At 37.5% G+C, this 27,313-nt stretch overlaps 1 protein-coding gene across 7 annotated transcripts in view; it reads right to left on the bottom strand.

Moving 5' to 3' along the window:
* The window catches only part of LOC5574561 (calcineurin-binding protein cabin-1), a 254,046-nt gene that overhangs the window by 195,617 nt on the left and 31,116 nt on the right, over positions 1–27,313 (bottom strand). For 3 of the 7 annotated variants that reach the window (XM_021853550.1, XM_021853551.1, XM_021853552.1), the window contains exons 2-4: positions 25,618–25,731; positions 16,213–16,848; positions 16,006–16,156 (exon numbers count right to left, since the gene is read on the bottom strand). In XM_021853550.1, coding sequence (XP_021709242.1) covers positions 16,006–16,156; positions 16,213–16,848; positions 25,618–25,731 — 901 coding nt within the window. Of the gene's footprint in view, positions 1–16,005; positions 16,157–16,212; positions 16,849–25,617; positions 25,732–25,997; positions 26,111–27,313 lie in introns of those variants that run through there. The other 4 variants (XM_021853553.1, XM_021853555.1, XM_021853554.1 and 1 more) reach the window with 4 other exon arrangements.

Raw genomic sequence — 27,313 nt, 5'->3', positions numbered from 1 at the left:
CCTATCGCCGTACACCCTATTATTGTAACACGCATTACCCACCCTAATGGCAATGATTATGTATTGGCTGGCGGCTGATGAGCGTCGTGCGGCGGCTAACCACACCAGCAGATGAGACGGCTAGCATCACGCGGACTGCACGTGGAGAGAGACGTGTAACGAACATGTAGAAACATGTTTAGTTCGTCGCGTCGACCAATGGAGAAGAGGTTTATGCTGATTGGTGGGTGGTAAATTGGACAACAGTATATAAGAGAATGAGTTAGTTTGTAGAGGATCAGTTTTCTTTTAATCATCGACGAATAAACATCGGAATCGGTAAAAGTTAAAGTGAAGGTTTCTTTTTCTTGGACACCCGAAAGAAAACAGTCTTTTTCAAGACTATTGAGTTGTTGAGTTGAGTCGAGCTATCGTCAGCTGCTGTTCCCGCTGGCACTTTCTTCAGACGAAGGAGTTGCCCATCCGTCAAGTGTCCGTGATCGGATATTTTTGGTCCATTCGAGCCGGATCCCCGAGCGATCCGCATCTGCGTGTCGTCAATCTGACGATTGAGACACCCGCACCGATACAGTCCGCTTACCTCTGTCGCCAATCTGACGATTGCGACAAAATTGTTGCTGTGACGATAGCCGACGGAGTCTTTGGAAAAAATATTCCTTGGTTGTCCAAGAGTGTTTTTGGTGAATCGATAAATACTTCGCAAGTAAGTCGCGCGCGAGTGTGTGACAGTGCTAGTCCGATATTTCAAACCGTAAGTTAACCGCGCGCGTGTGTTTCCGGCGTGATCGCCAAGTGGTTTTTCCTGGACGTGTCCGAACACGTTCTGTTGTGTGGTGCGAGGGAGCGCATCACAGTACCTGTCGAACTGCGAGCAAGTGAACGGATCGCCAAACTAAGTGGATATTTTCTCGAACGTGTCCGAACACGTTTCGCTTCCAGCTGGAGTATTGTCCGTTATCTGTTTAACCCGCAAGTAAGTCGCGCGCGAGTGATTACGGCATGATCGCCAAACATCTGTGTATGAACTTGAAGTAAACCGAAAAAGTTTAAACCCGAAAGTAAATCGCGCGCGAGTGGAACAGTGGAAACCGAGTTTGTCCGATACTTTTAACACGTATTAGTCCGCGCGCGAGTGCCACAAAATGCCATTGAATCGCACACCTCCAAAAAGTGAAAAGAGAGACAAGATGGAATACATTACGACCCTGGTGTTACAGCGTGGACAGGCGAAGGCGCAAGTCACGAAGATTCGCAAGGCGTTGGATGGAATGGCAGGAGCTGGATCCGTTCCACCGAATATGGCTGTGCTGGCTGTGTATTCGAAGAAACTGGATCGATTCTACGAGGAGTATCGCCAGTACCATGAGCAAATCATCGGGCTCATTTCCGATGAACGGATGGACGAGCAAATCGAAGCGTACGATTTGTTCGAAACGCAACACACTGAAACGTGTGCGTTGCTTGAGACGATTGTGCAGTCAATCACTATCACAACAAATGATGCACAAAGAAATACACAGCAGGCACAGGACCCTCCACGCATAATTGTACAGCAGCAGCCGTTGAAGGCACCGATCCCTTCCTTCGACGGGAAGCCAGAGAATTGGCCACGCTTCAAGGCCATGTTCCTGGATGTCATGCGAACATCAGCCGATTCAGACGCCATTAAGCTCTATCATTTGGACAGAGCTCTGGTCGGCACTGCTGCCGGGATAATTGATTCACGCACGCTATGTCAGAACAATTATGCCCATGCGTGGAAAATATTGGAGGACCGATTCGAGGACAAGCGAGTCATAGTGGACATCCACATCAACGGCCTGCTGGAACTGCCGAAGATGCATCGGGAGAACGCCAAGGACCTGAGAACGCTCATCGACAAAGTCACTCAACATGTGGATGGATTAAGCCTACTCGACGAAGAGATGACCGGGTTCTCCGAACGCTTCGTGGTCAATCTTTTGGCAGCAGCATTGGACAAGGAAACGAGGCTTCAATGGGAAGCTTCCATACCTCATAAGCAGCTGCCGAATTATAAGGACACCATGGAGTTCTTGAGTAAACGTTGCGCTGTGTTGGAGCGCTGGGAAGCATCGTTCACCAAACCTTTTGCCACAACGAAGACATCATCGTCCGTCGGAAAGCCCAGCTACCATCCAAACAACATATTCAATTCCTGCGCAGTTACTATTTTGGATCGAACTTGTAAGCTGTGTCAATCGGGAACTCATCCAGCCAACAAGTGCAAGCTATTTCGAAGAATGACCGTCGCTCAGCGCCTAGCCAAGGTAAGAAGCATAAGAGCATGTTTTAACTGTCTTAGGGTGGGCCATAAAGGTAATGCGTGTTCTTCACCTTACACCTGTGCTAAATGTCAAGCACAACACCACACTCTTCTTCACTCCGACAAAAGGATTGCTCAGTCCGCTTCTCAGCCTGAAACATCCTCCACCTCTGTTATAAATTGTTCCATGAACACATTAAAAGTGCATAAACCTGAGTTGCGTGAAGCGAAGCCTTCCCGTCTGAACGATCATGTAGATAATCGGCTGTCGGAGCTCCTTAAGAATCTTGACATTGCAAAGTTCGTTTACGGCAATCCACAACGTTTGAAATCGCCCTTCGGAATCGCCAAAGATCCAAAGGAGTTACATAATTCAGTTGTGCGTTATCCTTCCAATAGCTTGGTTCAGATACCTTCGTATTGTTTCAAGAAGGTTTCTGGAAACCCTAGTTCTCCGTCTTTGTATAACCCATTTATCTTTTCGCCCGGGGAGAATGTTCGCGCACAGAGCGAACGTTTAAGAATATCTTAACGGTCATCACCCTATCGCCGTACACCCTATTATTGTAACACGCATTACCCACCCTAATGGCAATGATTATGTATTGGCTGGCGGCTGATGAGCGTCGTGAGACGGCTAGCATCACGCGGACTGCACGTGGAGAGAGACGTGTAACGAACATGTAGAAACATGTTTAGTTCGTCGCGTCGACCAATGGAGAAGAGGTTTATGCTGATTGGTGGGTGGTAAATTGGACAACAGTATATAAGAGAATGAGTTAGTTTGTAGAGGATCAGTTTTCTTTTAATCATCGACGAATAAACATCGGAATCGGTAAAAGTTAAAGTGAAGGTTTCTTTTTCTTGGACACCCGAAAGAAAACAGTCTTTTTCAAGACTATTGAGTTGTTGAGTTGAGTCGAGCTATCGTCAGCTGCTGTTCCCGCTGGCACTTTCTTCAGACGAAGGAGTTGCCCATCCGTCAAGTGTCCGTGATCGGATAAAGAAAGCATCGTGAAAATCAGCAACTCCAACAGAATGTGTTTGAAATAGTATTGTAGTAGTGTCATTACTAATACTGTTTAGTCGAAATGATTTTGAATAATTTGTCATTTATGTGTCCTTTTTAGTCATGCCATTCATGCTGTCTTTTACGTAAGATTAGTCTTAAATGTTAATTGTCGCCAAGTCTCAACAAAATTAGGCTGTTTAGTAATAGTTCAAGTTCATTTCGTTATTCTTGTAGTTGAAAGTATTTAATATATTCACATATCCTTAAAGAAATGAGTCATTTTTTTGTCTGTTCAACTATTTCTCGAAATTAGCAATGATCGATCTCAGCGTCTTACTTTCCATTGTCATTATTATAGTGAATATACAATAGTTTAGCCGCTTTAGGCTTCTATTACAGTCTCCTACAAGATTCACTTTTCGATGGTAAATGCAATGAACGAAAATGAAGCTTGAATTAGATTGTTTATACCATTGTTACAAAATAGGTATCCCTTATTATGGCAATTTAAAAACCACATTAAACTAAGATTCTTGCCACTTATTTCTACTCAGTGAATCTACTAGCCATTTTCCTCAGAGTAATATTCCCTACGTCGTATATGATAACGATGTATCCAGCTAGCTAATAGTGATCGTCGCCAATAGTATTAATGTCCACTTCGAATAGATTAATTATTTGAAATGGGCATCAATGTTGTCAACGACGCGGAATGTCCGTTGGATCACATCCGAGATATTAATGCGTTTATGCCATATGAATTATGACGCGGCTTTAAGCGAAAATGCCAGAATGTGATACCGTGACATGCTCTATTACCGTGAGGTTAAAACAACTCATATTTCAATCGATCAGATAAAAATAGCGTATGATTATTTTCAAGTGTTTCATGTTTGATATAGTAGATCGTTTTATATTCAACTGTTTTAGTTCAAGTTTGTCATGCCTTTCTAAATACTACTTAATGTGCTAACGTTTGTGACAGTCATTTAGAAAAATAAATAATATAATATGCTAGAAATCCGCATAATTCCTAAATACACGGTATTAGGCAACACACGGAATTAGAGCAGGTCACGGTACCACCACTACAGGTTACGCCTTTGGTTTCCATCTAATGTGTTGCACCTGAAACGTAAAGCGTTCAAGTAAAATTTCTATTTTTTGGCCGGTACGCTGATCATAAGTACTGTGCAAAAGGATAGGACAAGAAACGGTCATGGAATGATTCCGCAACCGAAATTACTTGAGCTGTACGCTGCTGAGAAGTAGAACTGATTTCATAACATCGCACAATGGTCGGGCTCCATATAAGGAGCTTCCAAAACTACCAAAACACTTTTTGAGATTTTTATGGTTTTTATCATTTTAAAATATACATTCGTTCTCACATCGTGGTCCAGGATAGACGTACTTTGATCGTGCTAATCAGTGAAGTGATAGAAGCGTATTGTGTCGAAACCCATTGTATCGGAACAATGGCGCGCACCGTTGCGTAGCGCTATTATTTCTACTCCAGTTTTACATCCAGTTGAGGTGAGGCAAATCTCAATCACGTGGTGCAAATGGCGGATGCAAAAGTTCGAGTTAACACGCTGAAATTTGCTTTCGGTCGTGACTCGTCGGAACCAACGGATGCGGAAATGTTTGGATTCTGTCGGGACAGACAGTTCAATCCAGAGGAAATCTACTCGATCCATAAGGAAAAGGATTCGAGGGCAATCTTTGTCAAGTTCAAAAGCGAAAGTTTCATGAAGGCGGCTTTGCATAATATGCAGCCGGTGTTAACGTTCCAGTACGCGAATGGAAAAGCGGTCAACGGTACAGTGTCTGAAGCGGATATATCGTTCAAGTATATCAGGGTGTTCAATCTCCCCCCAGAGATAGAGGATAAAGAAATTTATCAGGCGTTGTCTTCGTATGGAATCATCAGGCAACAAGTTCGAGAGAAGTATCATCCCAGCACAGGTTTCCCTGTGTTCTCAACAGTGCGAGGGCTGTACATGGAGGTCGCGAAAGAAATTCCGCCTCAAGTCAGGGTACGACATTTCCAAGCGAGGATCTACTATGACGGAATGATCAACAAGTGCTTTATTTGCAAGAGTACGGATCATATTAAGGCAAATTGTCCAAGAAGGAATGCGGTTCAGCAGTCATCTTCTGTTCAAGGAAGGCTGTACAGCGATATCGTGGAGGCCCGCGATCTTCGTCCAGATTTCGCCAAGCGTGTGGAGGAGAAACAACTCGAATGCCAAATGACGATACTGAAGAAGCAATCGGAGCCTGCGCAGCAGGGGTTATCTGGTTCCGGGACCGGTGCCATAGGGCAAACAGAGGAAGCGATCGATGCGAACGACACTCCTGGACTCCCAGTAGATGTGACGTCAGTGCAACCGACCGCCGAAGAACAAGAGGATGAGGGTAAGAGAGATGTTGACGATCAGCCGAGGAAAGAAGAGCTGTTCGTTGAGCAAAAAGTTAAGAAACGAGGACGAAAAAAGAATCGCGGAGACAAGGGCGAGTCTTCAAACGAATCGGAATCTGAAGCAATGGTGAAAGTTCCGGATGGTGCATCCCTGTTGAATGCCCAGCAAATGAGAACGAGAAGTAAAAGTAAGCAACCTCGAATCGAGCAGGTTGAAGTGCTCCAGCCTAATCCTGACGAGCCACTAGGGGCTGAAGGTAAGACTGCAACATTGTAAGTGAAAATTAAGCTAGAATGACTTTTTCGAAGAAAATTGCGACGATCAACTTGAACAGCATTAAAACGGATATTAACAAATCTTTGCTCAGGGATTTCATCATAAATGAGAATCTAGATTTCGTGTTTCTTCAAGAAGTGTTATTTGAAGATTTTTCTTTCATCAATACTCATAGAGCATTCGTTAACATCAGTGATCAAGACAAAGGAACAGCTATTCTTATCAGGAAAAATCAGGGATTCAGAAATGTGATTTATGATCCTAGTGGTAGAATACTTTCGATTGTATGTGATGATGTTAATTTGATCAACGTGTATGCGCATTCAGGGACAAATAAGAAGCGAGAAAGGGACGATCTCTTCAGGAATCAAATGACAGCTCATATAGTAAAGGGAAATAATTTGCATACCATTATTGGGGGAGATTTCAACTGCATTCTCAACAAACGTGATAGTCGTAGTGCAATTGCCAACATAAGTAATGGTCTCAGAGATCTGACTAAATCAATGCATCTGAAAGATGTGGCTACAGAGCTAAAAGGTTCCAACACAGAATTCACGTTTTTCCGATCTGATTCAGCATCACGCTTGGACAGGTTTTACGTCAACTCAGGTTTTTTATCAAATGTTTCCAATGTACGTACAGTAGAAGTCGCTTTTTCGGATCACATGGCAGTCATAATGTCATACAAGGTTGATCCCAAGTGCTTATGCTTTCGTGGTCGTGGCTACTGGAAGCTAAACGCAAGTCTTTTGAAAGATGATGAGATCTCTAGGAAAGTTGATGATGAAATAGGAAGTTTGCGAAATCGTTTAATCTACACTGAAAACCGAAGTGTTTGGTGGAATACCGCTTTGAAACCAAAAATACAATACTTGTATAAGAACGGCAGTAGGATGTTGAATTTTAGAATTAATGCAGAAAAAAGTTCATTGTATAACCGAATGAATGAGCTTGCTGCTGAAAGATCTAGAGGAATTGATACAAAAAATGAACTACAAATTGTGAAATCCAAGTTGATGGATATCGAGCAGCGAAGGATTGAATACTACGGTTCCAGGTTTTCAGGTATTTCAATGTTAGAAAATGAAAAATTGAGTTTGTATCATGTTACAAATCAACTCCATAAGTTTTCCCAGCCATCCGCATTTCAATTAGAAATTGGAAATGAATTAGTTAAAGAAACTGGAAAATTGAGAGAGGTTATTCACAAATATTACACTGATACGTTTTGTCGCGAGGATGTTCAATTGAATGAGGAAAATACCGAATCTATCTTGAATTCTGCTGGTAAATCACTCGATCCTCAACAAGCTGAAAGTTTGCTTAGACCAATAACTGAAGAAGAGTTGAAGGAGGTAATTCAAAAAGCAGCAAAAAAGAAAAGCCCTGGACCAGATGGGCTGTCCTATGAATTTTACGAGTTGAACTTTGAAAAACTCAAAGTGGATCTACTTTGCCTATTCAATGCATATCTTGATGGATCGTTAAAACCAGAAAAAAACTTTTGTGAGGGAATAATAACTCTAATACCTAAGACTCAGCAAGCTGCTACATTAGATCAGTTCCGTCCAATCTCCATGCTCAATACGGACTATAAAATATTCACGAAAATCTTAGCTAGTCGTCTCCAATCAGTTGTTGGGACATTGTTAGGAGCAGGTCAGATAGCGTGTACAGAAGAGCAATCATGTGTAGGAAATTTAAAACAATTAAGATCAATTATCGCCAAAGCACAAGGAACCAAGCGTGTAAAAGGATTTATCTTGAATACAGATTTGGAGAAAGCATTCGACAAAGTCAATCACGAGTTCTTGTGGTTGATTTTAAGAAAGTTCGGTATTCCAGAACAGTTTATCAACTGCGTCAAAAACTTGTACGCCAATGCTACGTCCCGTGTTTTGTTCAATGGTTTCCTGACCCCCGATGTAAAAATTGAAAGCTCTGTGAGGCAGGGTTGCCCGCTCAGCATGGTACTCTTTGTACTATACATTGAGCCTTTAATCAGGAAAATCACTAATAGTATTCGCGGAATACTTGTATCTGGAAAGTTCATCCAGGTGCTGGCCTACGCTGATGATTTAGTGATGTTTCTTAGGGACGACGCTGAGTTTGATTTGGTCCTTCAAATTATCAACTCCTACGCCGAAATATCCTGTATTAAGCTGAATATGGAGAAATCGTCGTTCATTAGAATCAATAATGCCAGAAGTGGACCACAACAGTTCAAAGAAGTCAAAGAAATTAAAGTCCTAGGTGTATTTCTATCGGAACAATGGTCATTGATTTTAAAACATAACTTCGATAAGTTAGTTAATGATATTCAATTCCGTTTGAGTTTGCATAAAACTAGGCACCTTAATTTGATACAAAGAACATGGCTTGTTAATATATTTGTGCTATCAAAGTTGTGGTACATTTGTCAAGTTTTCACGCCAAATAATCAGCACATGGCAAAATTGTTGAAAATTGTTGGAGGCTTTGTTTGGGGACCAAAACAAATTTTCAAAGTCGATCGGAATCAATTGTATTTAGATTTTGAAAAAGGTGGCATAAAATTGATTGATGTTGAGTCTAAAGCAAAAGCCTTGTTCATCAAAAACGTCTTAAATATTGAAGGCAATGAGGATTCAGTAATGCTTTACCATTCAAAGATGCAATCATTAGGCAGAAACACCAGAGAATGGTTAGATCTTGCTTTGGTAGTTAAACAAAATCCATTCTTGGATTCAGTGAAACGCCTTTATGACCATTTTGTGGGTGAACGAAACATACATCCAAAGATTGAGGATGTTTTTCCCAACATTAATTGGGAAAACATTTGGGAAAATCTCGCTCATAGATTCATACCATCTGAGTGCAAATCTCAAATGTTTTTGCTGTATAACGATTTGATTGTCTCCAAGGATAAGTTAGTAAAATACAACATTGGAAGACTTACTAGTAATGAATGTGACTTCTGTCCAAAAACTGAAAGCAACAGACATATCCTGAAGGAATGCATACGTACGAAAACTTTGATAGATTGGTTAGCTTATGTTTTGAAAGACCGTTTACAAGTAGTTGTAGCAGATCCGGAAGATATTCTTACTTGGAAAATAAACACTAAAGACAAAAGGCAGCTTTATGGGTGACAATGTTTACGTACACGTATGTTTTGAATAGTTACCCGAACTGTAGTTTATTTGTTCTAAGGAAAAATATAAGGGATTGCAGATGGAATAATAGAAAATACTTCCTGTATTGCTTTGGCAAGTGGTTGAACATAGAATAAGTAATTGATGTATAAGTATTATAACGATGTGGTAGAATTTTAAATAAAGATATATTAAAAAAAAAAAATATATATATATATATATATATATATATATATATATATATATATATATATATATATATATATATATATATATATATATATATATATATATATATATATATATATATATATATATACCTCATGTATTATATTATTATGATTCCTCATTCAAATTGAACTAAAATTTTAATTTCTTTGACTTTTATGACGTCAAACTGACTAAAGCAGTGTTTGGATTTCGGTCAGAATAAGCCGATCGAACCATATTCGGAGGGTGTTACAGTTCGCGAACCATAGCAGTTCGTGGCACATCGAATTCGGAGAGCCCTATGAATGTAAACATTCACTCTCTCGTTTGGTACGTGGCACGAGAGCGTTCGAGAGCAGCAACTCTCACAGACTGCAACAGTATCGAGTCGTTCGGGCGATTTATGTTTTGCTTTTGGTAATAGCTTTCATATTTATTGATAATGCAGCCTTTAACAACCTAATTATAATCTATTGACTCATTGAACATCTCTTTGGTTGCAAAAATAGCGCAGAAAATGGAAAATATTCGCCTCTGTTTCTTGATCAGAATGAGAATGGGTCAGCGAGTGTTACAAGTGTTGAAACACAGTGATCGGCGCCAAACAGTGAGTGGTGTGTGTCTGTCTTTTTTATGTTCATGGCTCGTCATCTTCCACGAACGGTAAATGTCATGGGTGTTGCATGAATGTAGGCGAATAAATGGGATGAAATTATAGCTCATGTGTCAATGATCGTTAAATTTTCCAAAGCCTGGACTGAAGTCAAAAAATTGAAAAATGTCACAATAAAATAAAGTACAAAATTCATATTTAAGGAATGCAATATTTTCCCAAAGTTACACACTATCTGAAAGCTTATGGTTCAACACTTTTATCGAGCATGAGGATGGAAAAAAATATTTGGTTGAAGCTTGATTACTGTTCAATATTACACTTTAGTAATTTTGATGATTTTGAGCATGAAAAACAACTCTTGTCGCGTCATGTCGCCGCCATTTTGAATATTGCACTTTAAAATGCATCCTTAGATCTTACAAAAAACGTTTAAATTTTTTGCAGAAATTTGCTGTAAGTTAGAGCTATTTGAATAAGTCAATATTTTCATACATTTTGGCGATATTTTTCATACAAAGTTGATATAAAATATATTTAACCATTCTTCATACATATTGTGATCAAACTTTGTGCTTTCAGCCAAATTTGATTGCATTTCTAATAAAAACAACTTTTAAAAAAGTTACGTAATATGTGAACAACCCCTTCTGAAACAATAAAAACGCCAAATAACATATTCCGACTACATGTTTCATCGATTAAGGCGATAAAACTAGTTTTGGCCAAACTTCGTTTTTTTCCGACCATTGTGCATCGGTAACGCCTGCTGTACAAATCAAATGGAGCTGTCACTTTTCCGTACGGAAAAATGTACCGCTCAATTATTCCGCAAGTAAAAGTGACATTTCGCTCATACTGGATCAGCTGTCAAAATTACTTCGGTAAAAAGGAGAAATATTACTTCAGCGCTTTACGTTTCAGGTGCATACTACGCATAAAGGATAGGACAAGAAACGGTAGGCTCAAAATGAACTACTAAGACAAGAAAAGGTGCTCAAAATGAACTTATATTAACAATATTAACATATATTAACAAACAAATAAATTAGTTTTTTTTAAAGTAAAATCTTAGAAATTTATTGAAAGTTATTTATTTTTTGGTAAAAGGTTAAACAAATTAAGCTAGTTGAAGATGAATACCAACAGAAATTATAGAAAATATCTTGGGATATAACAAGCATTGAAAAATAATAGTTTTCTTTAGTAAATTTCATGTTTTTATTGGTGCCCACCTTGTCGATGATAAAAAAATGTATTCTTTCATTTGTTATTTGGTGTTCAGACAGACTAAACCAAGTGCTTTTTAAAGGTTTCAGAAAAACGTACCCCAGGCATTACAAATATCAAAATATTCGCATTATTTGCTGTAATAAAAGAACTTAGCTATTTGATGATACATTAGTATCAAAATAGCATCGAAAAAAAAACGCCAAAAAATCATGTAGTCCGGTCTGTCTGAATACCGACCATTTGGAAAACTATTTTCTGCAATTCCGTTGCAAATCAATCAACTTTTCATTGAGAAGTTAATCAACATAACGGCGTACTTTTCCTACCGAAAGAAAAAGAGCTGAAAAGTAGCACTTTTCAGTACTGCTTTGGTAGGCGTCAACCGAACAACCAAGTCTCTTCATGCCATTTTTGCTTATTTGCACGGCGTGTTAGTCGAGACGAGTCGTTCTCACCTCGGGTGATGTGAAGCGACTAATGTTAATCCAATGTGAGCGAGTCGACAATTGTCCCCCATTCGACACGTCCTGCCTCACATGCCGCGCAGAATAAGCACAATTGCATCTGATTCTAAATCCGTTGTGCGATCTGATTCCGACACAGGCTGGCGATTCTGATTTGGAATCGAATTGTCCAACATTTGTAGTCAGCTACTGTTTGTGCTGTCTTACCTGATACCGATGGGAGCGTAAAAACTTGTGACGTTGCAAAACTCGATTTTTTCAGCACTCGTTGTATATATCCAACTCGGCGAGCCTCGTGGGATAAATGTACAAGTCGGGCTGAAAAAATCATCATTTTGCAACTTGTTGCCTAAATAACTATACCGTGATGCTACCATATTTCACGCACGCTCCAAATTTCACTAACAGCCATTTTATTCATATTTGTTGATACATATTGGACGACATAATTGCATGTTATATAACCATGGCTGAAGAAGAAAGGATCATTAAAATAACCTAAACAGCCGCTATGGAAAGCATAGATAGCGCCACCGTAGCCTTGTGTCTTTGACAGAACAATGCTGTCACAATGTTAAATCCCATATACAGTGGCGCCTTTGTTTTGATGAGGTGAGCACTGGAAAAAACTACCTTCAATGATCCATTATTAAAAATACTAGCCAACAAAAATTTCTATCGAAAAAAATATGTTTCAAATGTCAGTGAGTGAAATTAGGAGCGCGCGCGAATTATGGGTACATTACGGGGACGGACCTGGTGTAGTGGTTAGAACACACGCCTCTCACGCCGAGGACCTGGGATCGAATCCCATCCCCGAGATAGTCACTAAAAATTTCAGTGACGACTTCCTTCGGAAGGGAAGTAAAGCCGTTGGTCCCGAGATGAACTACTAGCCCAGGGCTAAAAATCTCGTTAATAAAGATAGAAAAAAGGTACGGTATTACTTTTTGAAACTTTTAATGGTTGGAGGTAAAAGTAATAAGGTACCGTGGGGCAAGTGGGTAATTGATTTCGCATAGTTGGGATTCTTCAAATTCTAGAGACCTTAAATTAAAACAAATGAGGTCGTGTATATTTTTAGCTTGACTCTCACCAAATATAAGCAGTATACTGACATTGATTTATATGTAAAATTGAAGAAAAAAGTACAGAAAACGTTTTTTTTTAAAACGTCCCCTTGCTTTTCACTTGCCTCACTACTGGTTTATCGTTTTGAACAAGAAATTCAAAAACTAACATTAGGGGTAGTCGGGTGGTTTGGCCAATGGGGTGGAATGAGCAACCCCAAAGCTGATGAGGAAATGAAGCAATTGGCATGTTATAAATCAGTGTTCAAAACTCAAAAAAAAAATTAAATAAATGATGTCCGAAAAAACTGCCCATATTGCCCCGAATGACTCTTTTAAATTTCATAATTTCAGAATAATGATGTTTGACTGTTAGAATGTTCTTAAAATATTATATCGTCTTGCACGGAGTGTTTATAAATACTAATAACTTTCAACTGTAGTAACAACATAATTGAATTTTTAGATTATATGAGATTATTTTGCAATCAAAAATGGGGTGCTCATACAGGGGATAGCCACATCCCCCGGGGCACCTGGAACCTAATATAAAGTGGTCATGGCAGCCGGTGATGCTGGAAATGCTTCGGAAAGCATAACCTTTGAAAATCTTGAAGTTTGATGCCCATATTGATATGGTTCCGGATATGTTCCTAATTGACCACTTCCCCCAGGGTACTTGGAACCTTTTATAGAGTGGTCTGTGCATCTAATGGTTCTGAATACGCTGCAGGAAACATCATTTTTAAGATTGGTGTCCGTTTGGATATAGCTCCGGATAATATTTACATGATTGGAAATACAAACATGACTGACCATGCTTTCCGGAACCAGTTTTACGGAAATGGTCATATTTCTGAAGATTTCCAGCCAATCTTAATGCGTCCGGTGGCATTCAACTTCCTATTAGTTCTAGTTTCTAGAAAAATTGCAAACATCTATCTAACTTTACACCGCACAAAAATACAATCGACAGAAAAAATGGCATTTGGACATGACCTCAGAAAATCCGGAACATCTCCGGTGTCCAGTGGCTAATATGCATGGCCAAGGAAGCTCCTAAAACTGGACCAAATTTGCCGTCGACTGCTTCCAGATGCACCAATTTCATCCATTTTTCATAAAGTTATAAGCATTTGAATTTGGGCAAAATTTTGACTATCTCAATCATTTTGCCTATCCCCTGTATCACCCCATCAGTAAAAAATCGACTCGAAAAATAACAAATTTTGAAAAATCAATCATTCATCCGTGAACTTTATAAGACAAAAGAAATCATGCGGATCTAGTGTATTCATCTAAAAATTGTTGGGAATCATGCAAACATTCGAAAAAATCATAATATTTTCAGCATTTTTATCGACTTTTCCTTAAGGTGGCCAAACTGCTCCACTTTCCCCTACATTCACGATTTCTATTACCTTTAACATTTGTTAAGGCGTCCCAATGAACAATAACATAAGTAACATGTAAACGAAGAAAATTTTATTCTTGTTACTTGAATTTTCTTCTGTTTAGTTATGTTTGTTGAAATGATTCGACAACATTATAACTGCAACATTTCCAATATTAGTTCTTACATCATGGGACAGCAATTGCATTTCTGCTCTGTAGAATTTCCATCGCTCGTTATTTGTTTTTAAGAAAATCTGGTATGACGTCGGATAACTATTCAAGAGAAATCAAACGGAATCCTTCAATAAAGTATTTAGAAACTTTTTATGTGGATACACCTATACCCCATTTTCTATGTTTTGAACTAGCTTTACATAGACATTCCACAAGATTTCCGTGCGTTCTCTTATATTGGAACTTTTCAATCAACTTCTTCCTTTTAATCGGCTGTCCGAAGTAAACATATTAATATCGTAATATTTGGCAACCTTTTCTTTAGATAAGTTCCATGATTTGGCCATGATAATAGCATTCAACGTTTTGAGTATAGTGTTTCTTGAATTATCAGCACGTTCTGTTGTTCCATGATAATTGCGAACCTTTTATACTTATAGCTACCTAAAAAGAAAACACAAATTCAATCTCTAATGAGAAACTTTTCACTTGCTCCACGTGATTAGAAAATTGACAGTGTTTCAATTTAGTTATTTTTAGGTCTATGTCGAAATAATTCTAAAACTTTTTTTATTGCGTTTTAAAACTGTCAGAGGGGACAACTTAAAAGCGGTTCAGAAAATTATTTTCTGCAACTTTTTTCCACTGAAAATATTACCTATAGTAATGTTCTCAATGGCCTCAAAGGTTTACGCACGAGTTTAAATCGTTAATTCACATATTCAGTAAAATATACCAATTATTTTTACTTGCCTCATTTACCCACTTGCCCCGCGGTACCTTATATGAAAAGATAAGGGTGATTACCATTTTCGCCAAAATAAAAACCTTCAATCGCGCTTACCCTTAGGGTGCTCATCTTGCCCCGCCTGACCCTATGTTGTTGACAAAGTGTTAATAAAGGCTTAATACAACAACAAACTGAGTTATCAAAATCTGCGACATTACATCATCTAAATTGGTTTTCAATATGATCTCAAGTTTTGCTCGGTCATAAGTGCGAAATTGTGAATAAAAGAATGGGAATACGTCGAATTATGTTGGTGTCTTAAGAGCACTTGTTCTTTAATTTGCGAAGGATAAATCTCCCGAGGATACCTACCCGTTTTACGCTGTTTTTATTTCAGCGTTTTCGCACTTATATGTAATACTAGTGGTCCCGGCAAACTTCGTTTTGCCATCAAGTAGGCTGTTGAAAAACGTCAAGAAATTCCCCATACAAATTACACCTTAGTCTTCTCCCGTTTTTCCGATAAACCCGGCGACTTTCCCAAATTTTTTCTTCGCACGAACACGTCGCATCCCTTGAGGGGTGCAACAGTGAAAATCTTGCGGTAATCCGTTGGACCGTTCTCAAGCCATTTCGTGACATACAAACACCACTCCATTTTTATTTATATAGATAGATAGATAGGTCACTGCCCATGTTCACATAACATTCCCATGTTCTATGAGATTTCCCCCATGTTCTATGAGATTTTTTGCGTATATTTCCAGTAAAGTGGAGTAAATGAAAAAGGGTGGGGGAAAATGGGTTAATGAATTTTACCTTCAATAGTATTGTCAAATGTTATTTGTATGTATATAATTGTCATTACTCAATTGAAAATTTAAAATTAGCTAGAGAAACTAACTCATTTTGTAAAGCCCCCTTTTCCCCTATTTTTCACTAACCCAAACAATAAGTGGATTTGGAAAGGAGTTAACCTACCTAAGTTTGTTGAGCTCCTGGCATCTGTTATTTCTGGCGCAGTATCATCTGATATTATGTGGCAAGACGGAGCATCTACGACGTTGCAATCCCACATCTGTTTTTCAATTGGCTTTCCAAAACAATCGCTTAGATGAAAATGTTTTATTATCTAAAAAAAAAACACAATTTTAGTTTGGAATTGTTTACATCATAACGTTATATTACCTGATCTGTTTGCTTCAGAAGCTGATGAAGTTGAAGTATCAAAGTACCTATGGTTGTCCAGTTTATTTGCGAAATTCTAATCTTTTCAAAATCAATGTCAGCTTGGATACGGTTGTCAGTGCCATCAACTAAGGCAGCACAATTACTTTTAGTAAAGTTTGAGTATTTTGTAATGACACCATCGACTGCGTATGGGGTTGGAAGTTTTTCCTTCAGGAGATTTTCCATAAATTGACGACTGGATGTAAATCTAGTGTTTATTTCTTGTAACACATCGATTGCCTTTCTGTAGTTTTTATCCATCTTATGACAATGGATAGCCCATAACCAAGCTTCAATTATGTTTTCTGATGTCAATAACAATTGTAGCATACCATCTACGCTCGGCCAGTGATTCGGGTTACGTTCAAGGCATTTTTCAAAGTATATCTTGGCAACTGGAATTTGTCCATTCTTAATTGCTAATTCGGCGAGTGAGCACATTGTATAAACATCATTGTCGTCTAGCTCAATGGCATGAGTTAAGTAGTCTAAAGCCAAACTGTTGTTTCCTTTTTCTTGGTAAAGCATGCCTATATTACGATAACAATTATATTTTACCAACAATAATCTACTTTCCTGGTTGTTATCCAATTGCTGAAAATGTAAAATTCAAATGAATATTTGTTTGGTACTTTGTTACATTTTATTTAATGACATGCTTTTTAAAACAGTTAGCATCTTCCACATAAATGGCGCAGAATCGATTTTAAACGAGACGTTCTTTAGTCCTAAACATATAGCAATTACATAACGTTATACTCAAACAGGCTGATTTTGTGAGTCGAGACGTAGGATGACTAATGTTAATTAACCTTCCTTAGTCCCTAACAAAATGTTACAAATTATGACTTAGGGTCGTTTTCGACCCAAACATTCATACAGCTCGCAAAAATCAGTGTGCTGACCGAATTTAGTTCTGTTAGGCTTAAGGTGATTATAGAACGAAGCCACACCTCAAATTTTCAAGAGCACAAGACTTGAGAACCAAACAGCGCTCCGTGTTGAAAATTTATCCCACTGGTCACCACCAGCATGCAAGTAATTTGATTGATTTTAAACGCGAACTGTTGTCAGTCTTGTGCACTTGAAAATTCAAAGTTTGGCTCCGTTATATAATCACCTTAAATGAAAGGCACACAAGTCTAGTTTCAGAAACCCTCCCGGAGATCCGGATTTGGTCATTGTGGCCACCGGGATCCTGATACATTTGAGACACATGTGAGATACAAGTCCCTTTAGAGACCCTTACTTTGACAACCTGTAGTTTCGTAACTAAACAAGTAATCTGAAACGTCCTCATATTGTTGAATAGGTATTCACGTGGACTGTGAATAGAGATTCTCAAATCACTTAGTTATTCATACCCGGTTTCGGAAACCCGGAACATCCGAAAAGTAAGTTTCCATCGCAGTTTTGTATATGTAATTCACATCGGTACTATTCGGTTGATGGATATCTTGGCATATTTTTTTCTGTAACAAGGAACAAATTGTCGACACACATTGCCTGAAAAAATCGGTCCAGTATGGTCCATACGGAACCGGTCCCGGGAGGTGGCCAATCTGGGCAATTCGATTAAATTACTCGGATATATGCCCCAGAAACTAAATAGATTGTGTCCAATCTTCACGATAATTTATGTTTCAGGGTGTCCATTCAAAATCAGTTTTCCAATTCCCGGATTTTTCCCGGACGTACAATAAATTAAAAATACGGATGACAATCCTGCGGATGGTTGTCCTGCGACTTGCATAAAATGTGAACAAATTTGGAGGACTTGATCTAACAGAACACTATAAGCTTAAAACGATTTGAATTTCGAAAGAGTTTTGGAAAAATAGATTTAAAATATTTGTTGAAGTATCTGAAAGACCGTCCCTCTCCTAGAATTCATAGGAAGTTCAGAAAGATTTAGAATTATATAAACAAATTTCTGCTCAGTGTATCTAACTTCCACAAAAGAGCAAAGTTCAATAGCCAAGCCATTTAACTTTTAAGAATGTCTTCGGAATGCGTTAGACATGAACCAAGGCTAGTTCCTGGAGAAATTCTTGATCTAGTAGAATTCATGTTGGATTCAAGGACATACTTTTGAACAGAAACGATATCTTCAAACACATTTTATTGTTATCCTATGAAGCAGTCGAAACGGTTTACATGATTCTAAGATTGCATCTTCCAAGTAATTTTTAAAAGATTTGGTCAAGAATCTCGTCAAAAAACTTATCAAAAAACTGTCCAAGAGTACATAAAAGATCTTGCTATTCATTTATTCATCGAAGATCTTGCCATGGAATTTGTTGAAAATTATTTGAAGAATTCGTTGTGAATCCCAGGGCTAGTAGTTGTCAGACAGCTGAATAATAGTGACTAAAACTATCAAAAAAGTTACTTAATAATCACAAACATTAGTTTGAACAATTGAAGTTCAGACACAAAACGTAGTCTTCATAATCACGAATATTAGCAAGACTACACATTATATAAAATTAAAAATGAAATTACCTTCAATAATTCGAAATATGTCTGAACAGTTAGTTGCTTTAAACGAATACAATTAACTTTACCGAATATTAAACATCATTCAGGGGCAGAGTGTGCCAATAAAAAAAAATGTTAAATCTTGTACGGTGCGCATAAAAGCTAGGTCGGACAGCTAGGCATACGCAACAACTTTTAATTTTCAATCATTAGAGAAAATATTCTGGAAATTCAAAATGCATCAACTTTGAAGAAATAAATTCTGACAAAATTCTTCCATTAAAACTGTTTACATGCCTGTGTTGTGGAACACATTTCTAGTGAAATTTTTGTGGGGATTTCAGGAAGAGTTCTGGAGTAAGTTTACGATGATAATTCAAGTGACAAAGGACGTTGGTGTCATTCTATTTGTCCTAAGGTTAATCGTTTTCCATGGTTTAAAAATATGCCAGCAAGTAGAAATTTGATTTGCTCTTTTTCAAGATTGATGTCAAATCATTATAATTGTAACAGCCATTTATATCGCATTAACATAATAGATTCCAATTTATGTGATTGTGGGGAATTTTATGAAGACATCGATCATATTGTATTTCATTGTCAAAAATTCATTTCTCCTAGAAATAAATTAATCAACAATATAGAAGATTTGGGTCAACCTATTCCTGTATCTGTACGTGATATTCTTGGTACAAAATGGTATCCTGTAATGAAACTTTTATTTCAGTTTTTGAATGAGATTTCATATTTGGTTTTTTGTTTTTTTTTTACTTTTATTTTCAGATATCACGGATTCGATTTTGACTCTCTTCCTCACTGGCTTCCGATGACCCTCTTATTTTAACGCCGATGATTATATTTCAAGATTTTGGCTCTGTTATGGTTTGTAACCGTATGAGCCTTTAGTTTTAAGTTTGATTTATAACGTTTATTGAAAAGATAAAGAGGTTTTGTGCCTCTTTGAGAAAGATTTCCACTAGAAATCACTCAAAGGGGTTTTTCCCTCTTTCAAAATTTTAGTAAAAATAAATAATAATAATAATAATAATAAGCTGCTAGTAAGGCATCAAGGACTAATTAATAACACTTATTTCAAACTGATTTCAGAACAATTAGCCAATGCAATCATGTGTGTTTAAACAATGACTATTTTTATTCGAAAGAGAGTATTTAGAACATAAATAGTCGTTCGGAATCGTAGAGATATAAGGCTTGATCCGCGAAAGAAAGCCTGGTGGATTTGTTAAAATTTCTTGTACAATTTTGAATCTATTTTTTAATATATTACTGATCTAGTTTCTTGGTAAATTATTAATGGAATAATTTGTTAACAAGTTTCTCACAAATATGATAAAAAATTGTTGGTTGAAATTTCAGAGATGTTTCAGGCTTCTTTGTTGAGTTTCTTCCAAAATGTAGGCCAAAGATCCCTTTAGGCTATTCTTCTTAGATTTCTCCAGAAATCTATCTAAATAAACTCAGTTGGTCTGTCAGGAATTAGGCTGACATTTTAAAACTTTATCAGAACTTCGTTGTCAAATTCCAGATATTCTATCAGAAATGTTTGTGCACTATTCACGTCTCCAGACACTTTGATATATTGATAAAAAAGATGTTTTCATTAGAATAGTAAAAACCAGTAAAACATCACTATTCTGCTGTGAGTTTATGAAGCGTATCTATCAATGACTATCGTTGATTTGTCATTCAATCACAAAAATAGTAACTTTGGTGATCATTTTTACGAAAAAATGGGGATTCAGTGACTTTTTGTTGCAAAGTGACTCGCTACCAGGCCTGAAGCTTACCAACCCTGCAGAAATCCATACGAAATCTCGTCAGGGGCACCACATAAGAACTGTGTCATAGTCAAACTAGTACCTAATCCAGAAAAGGCTTCATCAAGAATAGATTTCATAAATAATCCCAGAAACCCGCTAAACGGAACTTTTCATGAATCTGTCCAGGATTTCAGAATATCTCTCAAGAAATAGGGCATGTATTTTTTCGCCTAGCTTTTTATCAATAACTACGAATCTACTAGAAAATTTCAAGCAGAATCATTCATCATTTCTAGAATCCACTAAAAGCCTTTTTAGCAATCTACTAATAATAATTTTAGTGATCTTTCAGAAAGATCTTTTAAGAAACTGGTCAATTAACGATTAGATTCCCGTTAGGATTCCAGCAAAGATTTCATTAAAAATTTGCCATGAATTTGAATAGAAATCAAACGAAAATATCATCAAGAACCATGTCATGAATCACTACGTACCCTACTAGAAATGTTTATTAGATCTTAATTGTTAACTAACGAATACCCGTAACGCGGGTAGATCACCTTTTCGAGGTGCGTTACGGGGTAAGATCTACCAAATTGTACTCTTGCTGTATCTGTTCTTGTGAATACTTATAAGTTACGGGCGGAAGAGTATAAGAGAGTAACAAGCTACTAAGACCCACCTATTTGTCCTAGATGATCAGGAGGTCGAAGTGGAAAAATGGCTCAATCAGCATCTGAGGTTGGTTTCAACGCATGAGACAATTTCTTTCCAAGTTCAAGAGTTTATCTTTCGATATGTAGGAGGGAAACGATTCCGAATCAGTGGAGTAGCAGACCTCTTAACTTCTAAAATAAGCTTTTTGTTTCAAGGAATCTAAATGTCTCATGCGATGAAACCTGTTCACAGTTTCAAAAAACGACTTTGAACCTTATAAGTAGAAGCAATAATTTGATACGCTAGAGTACCGATGCATGGTCAAAATCAGTATCATTCAACCAGCTTAGTGGTCGAACCTGATTAAGGGGCGCGCTTTTGAGAGTTTAATGGTGACAAACTGTTTTCTCCAAAAGGTATAAATAGCGGTATCTTTTTCTAAAGAGGCTCTATGCAGAATGGTAAAGAATGATATTTGTATAAAAAACGACTACTTAATCATTTCTCAATAGTAATGGAGTGGAACGACATGCACTAAACAAAGGACACGGGTATACCACAAAAGATCAAAGAAAACTGGTGGCAGTGGTTCATCCCGAACAGAAACAGAAAAAAAAACCTTTTACCAAACCACCAAAAGATAGTGATAGTGGGAGTACGAGTGCATCTTCTGGGAAAAATTTCGCCCACAGTGCTTGAAATGTAAAGAAACCGATAGTCTTACGTTTAAAATTCATATTTTAGGCCGGTTTGCTACTGACAAGAAAAGGAATCGTCTATCTCGATGCGTGGAAAATTTCTCCCAAGAAATGGTCAAGAAAATCACTTTTTTCTGATCGCAGTACGCAGTTGAGAAGAAATGTCACTTCAAAGGGGGCTCTCTGTAGGAAATTTCTTGACCCTTTCAGTCAAGGAATTTCTTTACTTTTCTTGAGCAAAACAGCATACTTAGCTTTTCCCGGGGTGTTCTTCAAATTCCCAAGTATTTCCCGTATTTTTCCCGGTCATTTGTAGTTCCCGGGTTTTTCCCGGTTTTCCCGGATTTCCCGGATGGATGGACACCCTGATGTTTGGATGTATTTCGCCAACAGGATAAATGTATGGTTATTCTGGTCTTTTTGGAGCACCGGATTGCCGACCGGGAAACCCGTAATATAGGGACCACAAAGTTTCCCGACTACAAGCACATAACAAAAATATAATAAAATTTCATCAGAATATGATATGCATATCTTATTATGATATAATTTTGTTAGGCGCCGTTATTCAAAGAAAAGATTAAAACAAAAAAAAACATATTTATTGAATAAATTTATATTTGTTATTTTTTCAATATGAAAAATGAAAAAAAGTCTCTTGGGTTTCTTATGCCATCCAAGCGGTAACAAATTGTTATTATCTTAATTTATTTCTTGTCTAAATTGCAAGTGATTGAAAATTGACTTGTTGTGCTATAAGCCCAATTTTACATTGCTTGTTTCACAGAAAACATACATTTTTCTGTATATTGCTCCAAATATATACAGTATTGAACAAAATATTGCAACTTTTTCGATTTTCTACACAAAATGACCAACTTTGGTACGCTATATCTTGGTTATTTATAAAGCGATTTGAATGTAAATTTGGCAGCACATCAGAAATAACTTGAATTTTGACATATATTTTTAAGTAATTTTTCCAATCACAAGTTCAAAAGCAGTAACGGTTTGACTAAAGTGAATTTTTTGACGATTTTTTATAAATGACATAGCTCAACAACAACAAGGAATAGCTTCATGGTATCTTCAGCAAAGTTGTAGATTTTAACGAAATAAACAAGTTTGCTGATCAGTTGACAGTCACCACTTGTAGACTACAGACGTGTGCGAAATATCTTCCCGCGATTTCAAAGAACTTTTGATGATGGCGAATGTACGCAAAAATACTCTCGTCGTAGACCTTAGCGTTCTTTCAGTGAGGCCGGAAGTTGCCAATATCGAGAAATTTTTGTACGAGAAGATTAAACTTGAACTGAAGGACGTTGCAACAATACAGTACCATACCATCCGCAACTGTATTTTGATCGAACTAAATAGTGCCGAATTATCACAACGGGAATTATTTAAAGCATGCCATAGTTCACGAGGGAAGAAGTTTTAAGATACCGGTATATGTTGATGATGCAGTCACTGTTCGGATTCACGATTTGCCATCAGACATTCCTCACACAACGGTGAAAAAGTTTATGGAGGACCGATACGGTGTGGTACTCTCGATTAGGAGAGAGCGTTGGAAGCACTATTTTCCAGGAGTCCCGAATGGCGTTCGTTTGCTAAGGATGCATCTTTTTAAGCCAATACCATCGTACATCGAAATTGAAAATCAGCAGACCCTTGTGTCTTACGAGAATCAGGTTAAGAGTTGCCGGTTCTGCCAAAAGGAAGCACATCCAAAGCGTAAGTGTTCGGAATTGGCACTAGGACCTATATCATCATCACCAAAAGAAGCATCAGCAACCCAAACATCACTCTTCGATCAGAACGATTTCCCTGCTCTAAGTGGAACGGCAGATTGCATCGGGAAAGAAATCACATCACTATAGTATACAAGTAGGTACTATAGTACAAAGATAACAACCAGCTAATGAAAGTAAATTAATTCCAACTAGTTGTGTATATAGAGCCTCATACTTAGGATGAGCGACGAATGGCGCCCTACACAATTACACATGTATCATTGGCATACATGTTATTCGGTTGCTTGCTCTCTTTTGGACTTCGCGCATTCAGCATCACCGTGTGGTGGTGTGGTGTGGAGCACTGGCGTGATTTTTCAGACGGCTGACGGTAAGAAGTTTCTGTAAGTTTGATACTCAGTGCTTGCGCTGTTTTTTTTTACAATACTGGTTAAGAACCTCGCTTCCAGCATACAGCATTACTGCCCATAAACGCATAATTGTCCCATGTGAATAGGAATTCCAGCAAACATGGGACTGACATGCATTTATGGGCAGATTAACGCGGTGGTACTTGTGATGGTCAATCAGAAGACAACCAGAACATTAATTCGAAAGCGGTCGTGCCCTCCGTACCGTCATCGTCAGCATTTTAACGCTTGTGGTGTGGTTTAAAAGCGAGCATTTTTCTTGATGCGTGCACCAAGTACTCGAAGCGACCGATCTTGTATTAATTCTATGTAAAAATGTGTGGGCAATGATCACTAACTCTATATTGCAATATTAGTTAGAATACAGTGCTTTATAAATCAACTGAAAGACTAGAAGAAAATTATATTTGAAAACGAGAGTTAGTAAAGATTGATTATACATTTTATAACCTTAGAAAAAAAATGGTTTGAATCCAAGGTGTACCTAATAATGACAAATATAAAATGACACTAATGTTGTTTTTGTTTTTAGGAACTGGGTCGGTTATCAACACATAAATAAACCTACGTCAAGCAAATTGTAGTTCGGTCGAACTTGAATCGGGTTGGGGTTGAAACTGTGGTTCAGAACGGGTTGCGCCAGTTCCAACCTAGGTTCAAAAACGAACTCGACATAAATTAGAAGTGCACAGGTTGATAATTAGACCACGCGGCGCCTCTGATTAAAAGAGAATTCTGAGATTTCAAAACAATAGTCTGAGATTTCGGTAATATTACGGTTGTTATTACCATTACACTAAATATAGTGACTCAAACTCATTTTCGTTCGGGGCACTGCTTTCACATCAAGTTGATATAAAACTATTAAATGATCTATGGACTTCAATATTTGCACTTATTGCTTAAGACTTTGTGGAAGATCACAAATACCTACGTTGCCTGTACGCAGTAAAAGGACCTGGGAACCTGTTAAAGTGCTGTTAAGGTGATTATAAAACGGAGCCAAACTTTGAATTTTCAAGTGCACAAGACTGGATAATCTGGCAACAGTTTGTGCTGAAAATCAATCAAATTGCTCGCTTCCTTATGGTGACCAATGGGACCAATGGGATAAATTTTCAACGCGGAGCGCTTTTTGGTTCTCAAGTCTTGTGCTCTTAAAAATTTGAGGTCTGACTTTGTTCTATAATTACCTTAAATGTCAAAATTTTCGAAAACTTAAAATGCCTATAGCAGCCTCCCAAGCGAAATATCGCATCAACAAATATTACCAACCGATAGTAATTCGGAAAAAGTCACCGGGAAAAACATTTTCCGATAACTTTTTCTACGGGGAAGGATGATATTTGTCAAAGTCTCGTGATATTCATGACATTTAACAGCTCTGATGGGAACCATAACATTCGAGGCAAGTGATGAAGTATCGCCCTAGACCGACAAAGATGAAGTCAAATGTGAGACATGGTAGTCGGGCTACATACTTTCGGTTCATCGGTACATTCCTGTACATTCGGCAGCTTAACCTTATTATAGATTGATTATATGTTCGATGTATTTAAATAATAACATTACATACCTTGGAAAGCGCTTCCGTTTCCAGCAGCTCGAGAAAGAGACGCAATGCACTGCAATGTTGGCCTGTATGTACATAATTTAACGCTTTCATGTATTCCGCAACAATTATGGTTTCCTAAAAATAATGAATAATAGGATGGTCATTAGACTAAGGTACTGGAATTGTCCAGAGCCCAGAACGTGGAAAAAATCCCGGAAAAATAGTGATCCAAGGAGGAAACAAAAACACGCGCGTTTTACTTTTCTGATCGAATTTAACCGTGTAGGTACTCCAATAATGCATTGAGTGTAGCATATAAATAACATCAAATAATATAGGTGTGATAATAATTTCAATGGGGATAATTCTACATTATCGTTCAAGGTATTATACATACTAACCAACCATAATCTCCTTAGGTTTATCAACTATTCATCTGAATGATCTGAATGTAATGGTATGGAGTAGTGTTTGATACTTCGACCTTGACGCTTGCTCCTGTGGGGGCGGGCGATGAGGACAGGATCAAACATGTCGCGCGTCGGACGAGTAAAGTGAAAAAGTGCCGTCAATAAAAATTGTATGGGAAGCCGTATTTATTCTTTCAATCCAGGGAGTCGATGCCAGTTATGGACCCTTTGCGTATTATGGACCCCTCACAGAAAAAAATAAAATTAACACTCATAGTAGAGTGTCCATTTCCCGGCCATTTTTCTCGTCCCGGGATTCGGGACAAAAATCTATGCTTGTCCGGGGAAATCCCGGGATCCCGGAATTTATCAAATTTTCAATAAAACTACCATTTCGGTTGAAAAGGAAGTACAAATTTAACAATACATTTTTTTTTTCAATGAAATAAACAGGTAATGTTACTTTTCATAATAATATGTTAATTATAGCAAATCACATTTCAAACAAGAAAAAGTCTTATTCTGATGAAGCAACCCAACAAAAATCAAAACTTAGCTTGACTAATTACGGATTTGATATGGATTTTTAAATTCTCTATAACACTTATGAATGGAAGTAAGATAAAAACTTAAGTCATAATTTTAAAGCAATTTACTTCAAACATTTGAAATGTCATAAAAAACTTTAGACAAAAAAAAACGAATAAAGATCATTGAAGGTATTTTAGATTATGCTAAAAGTTAATTACTGAGAATTATTGATTGAAGTTTACTGCTGTGAATCGCAAGTCAGTCCCATCTGCATTTTGGTCAAAATTAATTTGATATCAGTTTTCATTATATCTTCTAATGATCTTTCAGCTGCACTAACGAGAAATCACTTTTTGTTTAGTAAAATTAGGAAAAAATACCAAGTCGAATTGTCCCACAATGAAGAGTAAACGCATGTCAGTCCCACTACAGATTTTCGCATCGTGAAACACAAAAATAAATCGTTTTTTGGTCATCTTTATATTTTTCTTGAAAAGGTTACGGAGTGAAAATCAAATTATGAAAGTTTCATTGAGATCGAAACAAGTTCCAATCTCCTGGAAGTTTTTGAATATATGTATGGAAAACGAGATTGAAAATTTCTCAATCAATTTTATCAATGTCTACTTTCTACAGATGGTACTGACTTGTGGCAATTTGTTGAAAAGAAAAGCATTAAACCTTTGCAACTAGACAAATAAAAATATTTGTTTCGTACTTGGTAAATTGATTTTTTTATGAAAATAATTACTCGTTTATTCTCATTTTTATTATGT

The sequence above is a fragment of the Aedes aegypti genome, chromosome 3, assembly GCF_002204515.2.
Source record: "Aedes aegypti strain LVP_AGWG chromosome 3, AaegL5.0 Primary Assembly, whole genome shotgun sequence".
Lineage (NCBI taxonomy): Eukaryota > Metazoa > Arthropoda > Insecta > Diptera > Culicidae > Aedes > Aedes aegypti.
The sequence above is the reverse complement of the archived record's forward strand: the minus strand, read 5'-3'. Positions and strand labels throughout refer to the sequence as shown.